The sequence below is a fragment of the Saccoglossus kowalevskii genome, chromosome 2 (assembly GCF_978046115.1).
Source record: "Saccoglossus kowalevskii chromosome 2, keSacKowa6.1, whole genome shotgun sequence".
NCBI lineage: Eukaryota > Metazoa > Hemichordata > Enteropneusta > Harrimaniidae > Saccoglossus > Saccoglossus kowalevskii.
Window position 1 is genome coordinate 32,265,788 of NC_140642.1, and position 14,348 is coordinate 32,280,135.

Here is a 14,348-nt window from a genome sequence, read left to right on the forward strand (position 1 = left end):
GGCATACAATAACAAATTCAAAGTTGGTACACAGATGCTATATCACAGAATACATATCTGAAGGGTTACCTCTAATTTTATTTTTTTTGATCTGATTGAATTTGGCCAACTGGCAGCCATTTTGGTAATAAAATCGTTACACCCTAAGACAGGCATATGCCCTTTACAATTACCTAGTAGGTCAACATTCAAACAAACATAGGTGAGAATTATCCTCGGCATTGTGGTAAGATGAACCTAGAGCCGTATCGATCTGATCTTGTATGTTTCAATCCCTATCAGTCTTCATAATCTGAGTTATATGGCATATTTGCAGACAATACTTGTCAAAACCTCTCCTTCATCTGTCAATCAAAATATAGTCACTTAGCTGGGTTTTGTGACATTTGCATGTTAATTTACTTAAGCAGACTCAACACTGACTAACTGAAGTGATTATAGTCAGAAAAAAAACACAGTAATCTTATTAGCAAAGAGGAATTATTTATGAAAAGAAGAAACAAATATTTCATTGCCAGAAAAGCAGTGTGTCTATGTTTTCAAAAAATGCTGATTCAATATGGATGAAAACATGTAATACTGCTGTTGGATGCTGTAGTTTGATAAAAACATTGGATTATGATTTATTGTCAACTAAGAACGCTATTCATTGAACATGCAGCTGAGTAATGGTTTAACTAAAAAATTAAAAATCACCATTCTACGCATGTACATGTACGCTGATTATTTTACCACGTACACATCCGTAGCAGTGTTTTTCATTTTTCAATAAACGATTATTATACATATATAGTGTGATGCAAAATCTACATTTTTAGTTTTTGTGAAATCATAATGTATTTTGTCGCCAACATAGCCTATGTAACACTGCATTGCCATTTCCACTACACCAATGCTGAATTTTAAATCCAAACTGATCACTATCCTGTAAACAATAAATACATTTTTTTTTGTATTTATAAATTATTGTGCCAAATCGTCTAATTTTTGGTGTCTTCAAATTTATCACGTCCAATTCATACAAATACATCCATGCTAGATCGTCAAATCTTATATGCCGTCAACTTTATTACATCCAGTTCATAAATACACATCCATGCCGGATCATCAAAACTTAAATGTCGTCAATTTTGTCACGTCCAATTACAAATTACATAAGCTGTCCATTGAGTTTTTTCCCCTTGCGTAAATAATTTGTTTACTAGTATACTGTTCATTCACCGGAGACATTCAGAACTGAAACATCATTCACCATTTGTAATTGTTTTGATATGGTACATTTCTCTGACTCTGATCTTTGACCTTTTATCGCATGCCTCGGCTTTAGTATCAGGGTCAAATTTTCCTCCAGTAGCTGCTGTGTACCTGAGATATGATTGGCTGACAAATTAATTGATTTGTATTGTTTTTGTCACTGTAATAACACACTCTGATCACCTGCTGAACACTTAACAAAAAATGTTATTATTTAGGTCCACAGGAGTTTTTCTCTATTCCTTTTTATTTAGATGTCTTATTGTCTCCTAATAGAGGTATTATATTTAATTTTTTTTTCTATTCTTACAGGATGGTCAAGTTTTGGAACTGTCACAGGTCAGCGATGTTCGCAAAGGGATTGCGAATAAGGTAAAAGTAAATAACCATTTTTGTTTGTTCATTCCTCTTTGAAAATCTTCCTCTTTTTGTCTTTCTCTTGGAGGGGGGGGGGGGTGAGATGGGCAACTTGAACATCACTTTACTTGTGTTTATGTTGAAAAACTGCAGGTATGCTATGAATTGAACTGTTGCTTAAAAAAAAACAGAGCTGAGGTTATGTGATTGTCATGCGTGGAATGATTCTTCACATTCCTCTGTCACTATAACATTAAATTAGACACTTCAGTATTTATTATAAGTTTAGTATAGCTTTAGTTTTTACGTTAGTGCTAGTCCCAGTTACCATTATCCCTACCATACATTACTGCTGGACTCCATTTAATTCTCTTTGGTATTAGGGATAAGACCTATGTTTATAAAGATATTTTTTTTTCAAAATTATCACTCAAAAAATAAAACTGAATTTGTTATCACTCATGTGTTATACATTTTCTAGTTAGTTTATTCATGATCCCATGCTTAAATTTTTTGCCATAATCCTTTTTTATTACTGTTTTTTTTTTCACCTACTGGTATTTCAAGCATAGATTTCATATCACTGTTTTCCTATTATGACAACAATTTAAATTGCTCTAAGAACAAAAAAAAACATTCAAACAAAGCAAAAAATTATGAATCTCATTCTTAAGTAGTGTTTTCTGCAGACAGACTGACCAACCATTTTACTGCGCCGCAACAATGTTGGTTAATTATACATAGAAGTGTAACACCTTGTGCGGCACTCATCGAAGGCATACCAAAATATCGCATAAATACTGTGACCTATGACATGCTACATCAATTAGAAGACGTAAACGCATATCTTAAATACATTAATGCAAAAAATTTCAACATCATTTTGTTTATCTTGTTGTATATAATACGCCGTCACTCTGTCTGTTTGGAATTAGAATTTCTCCAGATACAAGTTTTTAAAAGCTTTGTATCAGTGATTATGACAGCTTGAATGTGATTTAATATATTATTGTTGGCAGCATAAAAGTGTCACGAGAAGAGTAATGCTATTTAAAATGTTTCAGGAACAAGCAACGCAATGCAGTGTAACGCAAGTCTGGTAAAAAATAAATAACCTATTCTTTTTAATCCTTTTGAATGCCAACATTTTGCACATTTTTAGAAAGTTTTCCATAATTTCATTGCTTCTTTCAGACAACATGGTATTGATCACAATTTTTGAAAAAAAATGAAAAAATTTATGCAGCTTTAATTTTGAGACAAAAAAAGTTGAGAAATAGATTGACAAAAGTTGACTTTGCCATTCTAGAGGTTAAGCTGCACATTCCTCATATCGAAATAAAATCCATCCTTATTACAGAAATTTAGCGAATTTTGACCTGTCAAGCCTTGCCAAAACAGGATTCCTTTATCTGTATGCAAATTAGCTCAATGATCACATGACACCTGCACTTTAGTGTATGTACCCTCTGGTTTGTTTACATCATAAAATGCGAATGTTGAACTAATTTTTCAAAAGAATGAAATAACGTAGCAGGCGGTGTGTGTTATTACAACAGTGCTAAAATAAATAACCGATAAGTAGGAGATAATAAGTGCTAAACAAACAAACACATGTATGTATGACACTGTAATATGAAATAATTTGACGCAGAAAGAAGTTGCTCGTTTGAGAGTCTAATATATAAAAAAAAAGGTGGTACTAAAAGACCTTAAATATGAATGGACAACAAAAGCACTACATATGTCTTTTTCCAACTGCGGAAAAGTTGAGCATGCGTGTGTCAAGCAAAGTTATGAATGAATGGTACCCGTAATCCTTTCAGCGACACACTGCACATTCTATGTATGAATTTTCTTTAAAATATGACAGCTGTTTTTCACAAAGACCATATTTACTGTGATTTTCAGTATTTATGTCAAAGCTCAGTTTAATAACCATGTTAAGATGCATTTTCTTTTTCATTATTCAAAGATTTAAATAATAAATAATAAAAAATAATACATGGTGAGTGCATTTTTGGTTGATAGCTGTACCCCCCCTGCTTTGAAAATTCATTGGTAAATCCACTGTACTTTCAATAATGAATATGTGCGTCTTCTGTCTGGAGGAAACAGACAACGCAAACACTTTGTGATCAATCCTGTCAAAGTGCTCTTATATATTTCATACTTAGTTGTAATAGATGCCGAAATTAAGAGCTATATTTGCATGTACGATTTAATTATCTTGCGCGTTAATCAAACGCCCCCTCACAGCGTCACTTCATTAAATCTACCGTCTCTCCCTCACCAGTTTATATTAACTGGCTACTAAAAGTTAATGCATCTTCACTCCATCTTTTAAAATCTCTAAGAATGGAGATGGTTTTAGCACCATAGACATTGGGTTCCTCTCACATTCAGTAATTGCGTTACTCTGTCTCAGATGTTTGGAAATTCCTGCACAGTAATGTACTAATCCACATAATGCTTAAAGTGCTTTTAATGGTATTCAGCGTTCTTGTCATGATTTTTTTTTTTTGCAAAGGGGAAGGAAGGAAGTACTTTGAAATGATGATAGATGCTGTATTTTTATCGCTGTGTCTAGATGTTGTCGATGAAGCTATTTATTGGAAGTGATGTAGTAATGTTATTTCCATGATTGTGTAGCATTATTGAGACTAAGAAAAAAAAATTACACTTCCGTTTTTCACCACATGAGGGCAGCTAAACATCCCTAAGAGGGGGCTTATCCTGTTCCAATTATTTCTGTTCAAAGAGAAGAACGTATAATCTTCAGATTCGTCTCCATAATTTCAGATTGATTTTTTTTTCAGGTTAGATTCTTGAAACACTTTTTTTTGGGGTGAGATCCATTATGGTATATGCGCATATGTAATTATGTTTCATGCTAATATGTAGCCATTACTCGTTAGTATGTCATACACTTATAATGAGGTTCACTTATTGCACTAAGCAATTACATGCAGTAGTTGAGTTTTGGAATTTTGACATACAAAATTTAGTTTCCCTTATTTCTTTGAAGAGCCAGTAAATGAGAGAAGAAGTGTCACATTTGTTTAAACATTTGTTGCATCACATTCACGAATTATTATGACTTTTGAAAAAACATAGCTTTTTTTGACATTCTTTCAAAAATTTCAACCAAGGACTGTTGCCAATAGAAAATTACATACATTTAGTCTGAAACTATTTTATTGATATAATAATGATCAAATGTCACATTGACATTTGGCGAGAACAACAAATTTTCTACACAACCTTGGAGTTTAATTCATGATGAGTAATGATAAAATTAGCCATCTATAAACTAAATCTTTGGTCCTATAATCTAGAAAATCGTTTGTTATACGTTGGAATTCTCAGGTGAGCCAAAATCTCATCAGCTGGCTTAATTTCTGTCCCAAAGATGCGCAAGAATAATCACACGTTCTCTTTGCTGAAATATTTGCATCCTTAATAACACTTAATAGGTACAGTACTGCCCTGAATAATAAAATAGCTTTTTGTGATTGAGATTGTCTTTCTGTGTTTCATTTTGTTGTGCGAAAATTGCATATTCTTCATAATTAATATAAAAAATATAAATTTCTAAAATTTACACAAATTTCACCTTTCACCTAAGTCACATTTTCTGCTAGAGTTCCTGTCTTTGTTGTCGCTAAGCAACTGCTCAGTACGAGGACATGGCATTGTCGTATGTCTTTTGACACAGTAATGGAAAAATACTTGACTTGCAATGACCGTTTCTGTTCCTCCTAGCAACTTTGCTTGAGGGTTGAAATCTCCCGCTAAGCAGCTTACAGTGGCAACAAGCTAGGACTACCCGGTAACTGTGAATGAAATTTTGTAGAATGATTTACACGATGGATTTCTAGATTTATTTTTTGCTGTCAGAGATAAATTATGTTATTACCGGTAACTTAAATTTTCAATCAAACTACAAATATGATTTAAAAAAAAAAATTAAAAAAAATGTTTGTAACCATTTTAAAAATTGTGTTAAAAGATATTTGTCCATCCAGCCACTCAATCTCCACCATAGTTTCTGAAGTACTGTAAAATACTTTATTTTCACTTGGAATTAATTTTCGCTATTTTTGCTGAAGGAATGATTCAGTGAAAGTAAAATCTAGTAAATATACCTTTTTTCCTATATTTTACCTTCAACTCGTCAAAAATCAGTGAAAATAAATTCCACACAAAACACCCAAAAAGTCTTTTCAGCGAAAATTAATTCCAGCTAAAATAAAGTATTTCACAGTACACGTATTATATTTTGCTTGTCCTCAAATTACAGTAGAATGTTATGTATTTGTTAAAGTTATCTCAAGTTTCCCTGTTGACAGTGGCATTTATTTTTCCCGGCCGGCTAGTAGCAGCATTTTCTGCAGAAATTGGCTCTCAAAATATCGCCCATATATTTTTTATTTTTTTTTCATCAAAGTTACTCATAAAGTACATGTCACTAAGGAATTTTAAAATCTAGGTTGCCTATTATGTTATTGTACTTTTTTTCTGTTTATTGGGTAGTCCCTGGGGGTGCTCGGTTGTATGTCCAATTTACATTATCATTTTTGCTCGCTAATTGGGTATACACAGTCATTGTCAGTGCCAGGTATCCTTGTTACAATCTGCTGTCGTTTTCATCTCTAAGTTATAAAAAATTGCAAGTTGTAAAAGGTCCCTTGGGTTTTTAAAGAGTACTGATAACATTTTTTCAGTCAGGGTGACATGCTATGCTTTTGTGTATTTTTAAAGACAAATTGAGTGAAAAAAAAAAAAAAAACTTGCGCACTCAAGATACTTCCGGTTAGAATGTTGCTTAGTGTCATGCTACATGTCAAAATGTTTATTATCTCCATTAGGCGTGTAGTCCCATGTCATCCTGTTGTAGATGTTGTATTTGATAACAATGAAAAGAATTGTTACTGTGGGTATTCCAGCTGGGGTGCTAAAATAACCCTTTTTAAATATGCGAGTGGCGCATAACTCTGCACCATAATTTTAACGTATGTCAACAAGGGAATAAAACTAATAAAATATTAATAAAGGGTCTTATTCAAACACATAAAAAAAATACTGTTTCATGTATATGTTAATCCGATTTGAAATTGCTGACATTTCACTGTCAGGTTCATGGATACCTTCATGCATATGTATTTATTGAATCAGACAAAGCTGAGAGGTCAAATAGAGGTTAAATGTTGCTTCCATGAGTTATAATTTATTGTGTGTATATGGCTTTCCTTGTTCTGCTATGAATAATAATTTGTATTATATAGGAATAAATATTTGATAATTTATAAATATCTTCAATTTTTACCTGAATCCTGCATATTTTGTCTTCTCAATGGATGTGAGCTTGATTTCGAAAATTACTGTATCCAATTGTAGTTGTCAATCATCAGGAAATTATATATATGGTTTATTATTGGTGACTAGAAATCATAGCTATGTTTATTTGTTTTCACAGAAACAGAAATATTTAAACAAGGATCCCTTTATTTATAATTCAGTCAGTCTCTTTGATAACAATAGCGACATGAAACAGTTTTGTTATGATTTGGAATAAAGATAGGCAATTTAAAACCCCACAACTGCAAATTTTTATTTTATTTTTCTACTGTGAATATTAAAATAGAAATAAAAAAAAAATCCTGAAAACAATTTATAAATCATATGTCGTTTACATCAATTACACTATGATGATGCGAATTTCAGAGAAATATTTTAGTCAAAATGGCTGTTCAAACAAGAATTCCTGAAATTCGTAGCCTTGAATTCGGTAGTTCGTTTAATAGAATGGTATTTATAAAGTCTAGCTGCCACTGCATGATTACCTCACTGATCAGCGTAAGGCAATTTCCAAATTACCTTATGGGAATACTATTTTATTCAAATTGAAATTGATACGACATTTTGAGATGCCTATTCATGCTAGCCGTTGTACTATTTTTTTTTTTTAATTGATGAATTACTAATCTGTCTCAGGATGTAGGTCATATGTTGTCAGTTTAGTGTGATGCTTCGTCGTCAGTGTTATCACTTTGAATTACATGTATATCTAGATGCAGACTTGGGGAAAAAATATTTTTCTGCCATCACAAAAAGCTCTTCTGAGACTGACTTTTCAGGTTTTCTTTTATCAAAGGTTGCTGGAGTATACATATTAAAGCTATTTCAGTGCTGTATTGAAGGTTTGAGCAGTTTTAGTCAAAATTCATTCTCAAGAAAAACTTGTTATACTTATCGGTAAAAATACAACCTGGACATACTTACGGTTTGAAATATTTTATGAAATAAAAAAAAATGATGGATCTTTAGGCAGAAATGGATAAATTTACCCCAGTAGCACAATGGCTACTCCGACCTAACGAACTTGTAGGGGCATCAGATTATACTTCTTAAAGGCAGAATTCACCTCGCATGATAAAACAAGTAAAAGACGGCATATTTATTCACTTGGCAATCACATCAGCCCCTGGCCAGACATACGACTTGAATATAATTTCTTATAATTAATCAGGTGATGAATTTATATATCAGTTGATGTTGTCTACCAATAATTCTAAATAGCTATTATTGGGTTGTAATTTCTGGCAAAACGTCCATCATTTTATGACTTTTCATGAAATATCTAAAAACTAAAAGTCTAGTCCTCCGATTGGCTAGGCAATTAGTGGCTCTGATTTGAACCAATGGCACAGGATTCTATTATGTTTCCTTGTTTTGAAAAGAATACTTTAATTGTGACCTACATACTAGCAGAAGTTTTCACATTATTTGCAAATAATCAACTAATATTAGACAAATTGTAAATCGCAGTTGCCCTCGTCAGTAATTAAAATTAATACCATAACCCTCTCATTCGTCATATATAAATATTTCACATCTACAGGAAATGCATTTGTACATTTTACAATGAATAATAAAAAAAAAATCCACTTCAAAAGATGGTCCTTTTTATAGAACATAAATACCTACTGTTCTTAATTAAATCTGTCGTGAGTTCCATTGATTTTCGTTTACTTCTTCTTTAAATTCGTTTTTGTGCATTGGTATTTATTCAGTCAATATTGATTTAGGTAACCCCCAGAACTCTGTATGCTTTGAGAATTGCAATTAATTCACCAGTGTGTTTAAAATATCTTATTGGGTAAGTCCTTATTAACATTTGAGAGAGTTTTACAGATTAGTGTTTGCAGGTTAGCTGTTAAATTGTATACCTAGTGAAACAGATTTTTTAAAAATATTTTCAATTATTCAGTAGTGTTGTGCCATTTATTGTGTCTTTTATGAAAAAAAAAACAGATCCCAATTATATTTGTTTCCCAATTTGATTAGTGATGGTTTAATTTTTGTATTTTTGGGGCAAAAATACGTGTCTTTGCAATTTCAAAACTGGATCTCAGCTGTGTATAGATGGATTGCATTCAAACTTGGTGGTAATGAGACCTTGCTGCATATCATTTTGTTTTTCAGCTCAGATTCAAAATGACCGACTGGCAGACATTTTGTTTTTAATGAATGCTGTTCCAGAGACGTATCTCTGACTTGCCTTGACTGATTGCAATCAAAGTTGACAACTACATTATACATCATGTCACGCGTATTAACAATTTAACTTCTGATTTAAAATGAGTAACTAATTTTTGTTTTTTTGAACAACGGGAACTCTTGTCATGTCACGTCAAGACATGTTTGAATTTACCATAATGATGTGTTCCTGTTTTAGACAACTCTGCATGCAAGGAATCAATGTTTGTTCAGAACAGACCGTTGTTCATTGTAATCAGTAGTCGCTTTCATTTGAGGTACCATATTTACTTATACATGTATTTGCGATCTAATAACTTTTGAGTGTTAGGTATAGATTACTTGCAAAGTTTTATTTCTGTAGAGAATTGGAACACTCTAGAACCAACATGGACAGAGTACAGAGTCTTTTTGTTTTCATTTATGCTCTCAACTATGAATTGATTAATATGTGCATGTAGCCTTGTTTGTTTGTTTGTTTCTTATTATCTCATGTATTCAGTATTCACTACTATGATAAGAGACTGCTGTTCACTCAGGTGTTTGATTCCACTATCTAGAGGTGAATGTCCAAATCTTCATATGTACACAGTATCAGATAACTTCAATTACAATACACAATTCATTGAAAACCAAATGTAATTTATCGAGTTTGAACCAAATAAATCATAATAATAAACACGATTTTACTATATTTTACCTAGTTATGTGAAGCCGCTTCCTTTCTTGTTAGTTATGATGTTACAGATTCGCTCCCATTTTTTACGTCGCTTCCATATCTTATTGCAATGCTAGACTGTTTATATGTAAATTTATGTGAGCAAGGCGGAATATACAATACCGGGAGTAAAGAAATATTGGGGTTACACATTCAAATTTTGGATCGTTTGACAATTTATTTATTTAATCCTATTAAATTTTATCAAAATGTTGTGATATTTTATTCTACCAATCGGGATGCGAATGAAAGTTTCAGACATAGTTTGTACCATTATTTATATTCTATAGCCTTGTCTTTGATTTTTGTGTTTTTAGCCCTTTCTTCATAAACTAATATAAAATTGTGAATGTGTATATATAAATCCTTTCAAACTACTTGCCTGCCAAAACAATTTTTTTTTTTCATTTGAATAACAAACAAGAGTATTTTTTCCCCCCGTGATTATTCATATTGTTTTCATGTAGTTTATGTTACCACTCACAGCTGACTCATAGGAAATTTTTCCTCATGGTTTTGTGAGTTACCGTTCTCCTGAGGGTGTCAGCTTTTGTTGCATGAGATGAGCTGCTGCATAACCGTGCAGTACACAACAACACGAGTTGCTTGCATGTATTCATTTATTTTAACGCTAAGGGTGAAACCAATCAATAATTTCTGGAAAATAAGTATGTTCAGTTTACTACTCGATCAGTACTTTGGGGGGGGGGGGGAGTTCTTCATTATTCATGAATATATGCGTTATTGGAATTTGATAATTGTCGTAAAAGTGTTTCAGGCTATACCATATGTGGAATAAAATAATGCAATAAATAATAAAATAATGCAATAAATAGTAAAATAATTCTACCCTGAAGAATTCTCCAATCTGGGGCAATTATCCCATCTGTAGATAGATGCCAGTCCTATTTTATATTTGTTATTTTATTTTTTTTAAATTAAATTTTAACACTTTGATCTTTGAACTCCAACGTCAGCTTTTTTCACCCATCACAAAATTAATTAGAATTTCTAATTAGAATATTTAATTAGAAATTATGTCCATTTGGTCAAAATTCAAAGAAATGAGTTTATAGAAAAATTTATGTAAATATATGTAAAATTTAGCACCAAAATCTTGGTGAGAAAAACTATAGCACTCATTTAAAAAAATTGTTTTATTTGACAGTGCTACAATTTTTTTTTTTTTGTCGTATGCAATCTACATGTAAGAAGAAAATGCTTTTTTATTCCCGTTGATGAAAAATAAATGCATACACCGCCTACGCATTCGTGCATAGTGTTAATAAGTCCTCGGGTAGTGTTGCATGTATACTGCTTAGAGACTGAATATATATATTGGGAATTGTATTAATAACCAAAAGGTATTCTATGTTTTCCTGCTAAGTATACTTCAGTCTATCCATGATTATGCCTTCAGCAACAACAATCTGCCGCATATATATTCACTCAAGTCTTACTGCTCTATCAAGCTATTTATAGCACCAGTCCTTGTGGCTGTTATTGACCAATCAGCTTGCAGATCGAGGTCTTGTTTCCATTTGACGGTATTGCAAAACTGTGGCGAAATGAATTGCTGAATCAGAGGGAATATAGATTTTTTAAATGTGTTGAAAGCATTCTGTTCAATTTATATATGTGTCTTGTATAAGTTGAACTCCTGATATCTTCGGGTGTTCATTAGAATAAATAAATAAAAGCTAGCCGTTTGTTTCGTCTGTAAATAATCTGTTTCTAATCATAATCCTCATGGCAGTTAAACTAGTGTTAATTACAGACAATTGTCGGTCCATTCTGGGAAATTGCCAATTCAATGTATTTTTAATTTTTTGTTCAGTGAAATATCGCTAATTCATAGTCCCTCTCTCAATAAATTGATTAAAAAACACACTTCATCCTTTGTGACTGAAGCTTTATTGCAATCTATAAAGTGATGTGTGTGTATATCGTAACAACTATCAAATTGAAATCAATTAAAATGTGTCAATCTGTTTAATGTGTTATTCTTATAATGTGATCTCATCTTTTTTTCTGATGATGCATTCCTTTTTATCAATCAATCAATTTGTTTTTTTTTTGGAAACAAAGATCAGATTATGGCTAACAAAAAACAAGTGGCTCGCATCACTAAACTTTTTTTTGCCAATATGGACTTGTAAATGATAGCCCATGGCCAGAGTATTATTGTTATTGTCTGTGCTGTGCATGTGGAAGATGGGAATGTGATGTGAATTGTAAATGAGAGCATTATTGTTGGTGTCAGGTGAAGGTATATTATGTGCAACAATATCTTTCCTTGTCATTATTGTTGTCGTTGTTTAATTCTTGGTGGTATTTGTTATCCAATTGTTTTTAATCTTTTCATCTCAAGTCAAGTTTGGTATTACCCGGTAGTTTAGTTGGTATGTCTTGCATTTTGATAACAAAACAATTCTAGGATTTTAGCATGCGCAAGATATATGGGTCTCGTATAAACAAGGATGGCAACTTTGACTATGACGCAGATCAACGAGTACAAGCTTTAATTAGGTATTTTTTCAGGTGATTGGAGGGTATTGAAGGAGTGTGTGTGCGTGCATGCGTGTGCGTGTTAGTTATATCAATATTTCTGAAATTTGTCGCATTTGTCTGTTTTTTGTGCGTGTATATTTTAATATTCTTCAATAGGCTTCTTTGAATTTTATTTCAATATTTATGAAAATACTTTTATCAGTTCTGATTTCATCACTTTTGAGGAAATTTGTTACCGTTCAATAGCGAAAATGTAAGGCGGGAAATATATCATGAATAACACTGTAATTAAAAGTGTCCCGATTGTTTACATATATTAGAGGTGTACTGCCTTGGGAACTGTAACTGTTACCATACTGATGGTTTTCAATGGCCACTTCTTGAATTTGAGCCCACTAACCTGGAAACTATTTTTCGACTTCTGTGCATGTGTATTTTATTGTCACACGACACCACAGACACTGAACAGCTGACTGCTCAATATGTGTTATATGTACATTTTGTGTACTACCGAGTGATCACCGTTTTTGTTTTTTACTCAATTTAAATCAATGAATAATAAAATCATGACTGTTAAAAATTCTCAGATGATGGAGGCACCAAACTTCAGACCGGAAGTTGTAGAAAAATTAATACATCCAGCCAGGCAGCACATTATATGTATATCTTTTCCATGTTAAATTTTCACTTATATACTGTAAGGGTCTCTTTAGTTTGTTTGTCATAATATACATAGTTTTCTGTATGCACCATCTGTTTATTCACTTATGCTTACGTTGCTTGTTTTTTTTTTCAGTTTGTTTTGTTAACTAATTCATTATTGTTATATATTAGCGAAAACCAAATTGCATTGTTTTGAAAAAAAGTGCATGCTTCTCCGCCATTTTTTCCCCCTTACATATGCATAGCTTTCCCAATAGATTACAGTCTATTTTTACAGCCATAAATAGAACAAGTTCCTGTCATTCTTGGCTTTATCAAGGGATTGTTTCTCGGGTGACCTTTCTAAAATACTTAGGGTTACGATTGAATGATGGCATGCATGCAGTCAGTGTAATTCAACCACTACCTTGCTAATTTAAATTTGCCTCGCCAGAAAACCGGAATAATAGACCATATTTTTTTTATATGAATCGCATATACTATGTATTACCTCGGCACTTACCAGTAGTCTGTGTGTCATGAACTTTAACCCCTTATCTTCAATATCAACTTTTGTGGGTTTTCCCCTCTAGGATTTATTCTTATCTGCTCTTTAAAACATGGGGTCAGAATCTGCATGCCTGCCTGCCTGCCTGCCTGACTGACTGACTGACTGACTGACTGACTGACTGTCTGTCTGTCAGATTAGAATCTATAGTCTACAAGTCGAGGCGGTGTATCCCCACACCTTTTTTGACACCACGGACTGTCTGTGATTACACCTGTCACACTTAAGTTTGTAATGAGGCATTTTTTATATGCATTGATCTTGTATTTCCCTGGAACCTTCTATTGAACCTTTTTACTTACATGAGCTTGCTCATGTGAGGAGTCGTAGGTTCATTGAATTTGTGTTAAAGCTGACACAATCATGTACACACCTGTTTGTTGTGATATTACATGTATTTACACATTTAGTGTTTTTTTGTTTTTGTCTGTCTCTTATTAAAACCTGCGTCTACCAATGTATTAAAATTGCTAGCTAATTTAACTTTTCGCTACAATTTTTTTTTTTTTTTTTTTTAATAAATTTTGAAAAAATAGTTATTTTACCTAATAATAATAAGATTTTATGTACTCACAACTGAGTAATATTTGAAAATATTGCAAAACATTGGGATTTACTCCAGAATATCTAGAGACACAGTATGTTTAGGAGAGTCTTGAGGCAGATGAGCCTAACTAGACTGCCTGAGGGCATGTGGGCTTCTGGACAATTCCAAAAAAAGTGTTGCCATTAAACATATAACAATTTTTAATGGAA

At 32.5% G+C, this 14,348-nt stretch overlaps 1 protein-coding gene across 1 annotated transcript in view; it reads left to right on the forward strand.

The window, feature by feature from the left end:
• Positions 1–14,348, forward strand: part of LOC102803686 (1-phosphatidylinositol 4,5-bisphosphate phosphodiesterase beta-4-like) — a 34,478-nt gene that overhangs the window by 7,650 nt on the left and 12,480 nt on the right. Inside the window, exon 3 of the mRNA XM_085505713.1 lies at positions 1,567–1,632. Coding sequence (XP_085361839.1) covers positions 1,567–1,632 — 66 coding nt within the window. The remainder of the gene's footprint in view (positions 1–1,566; positions 1,633–14,348) is intronic.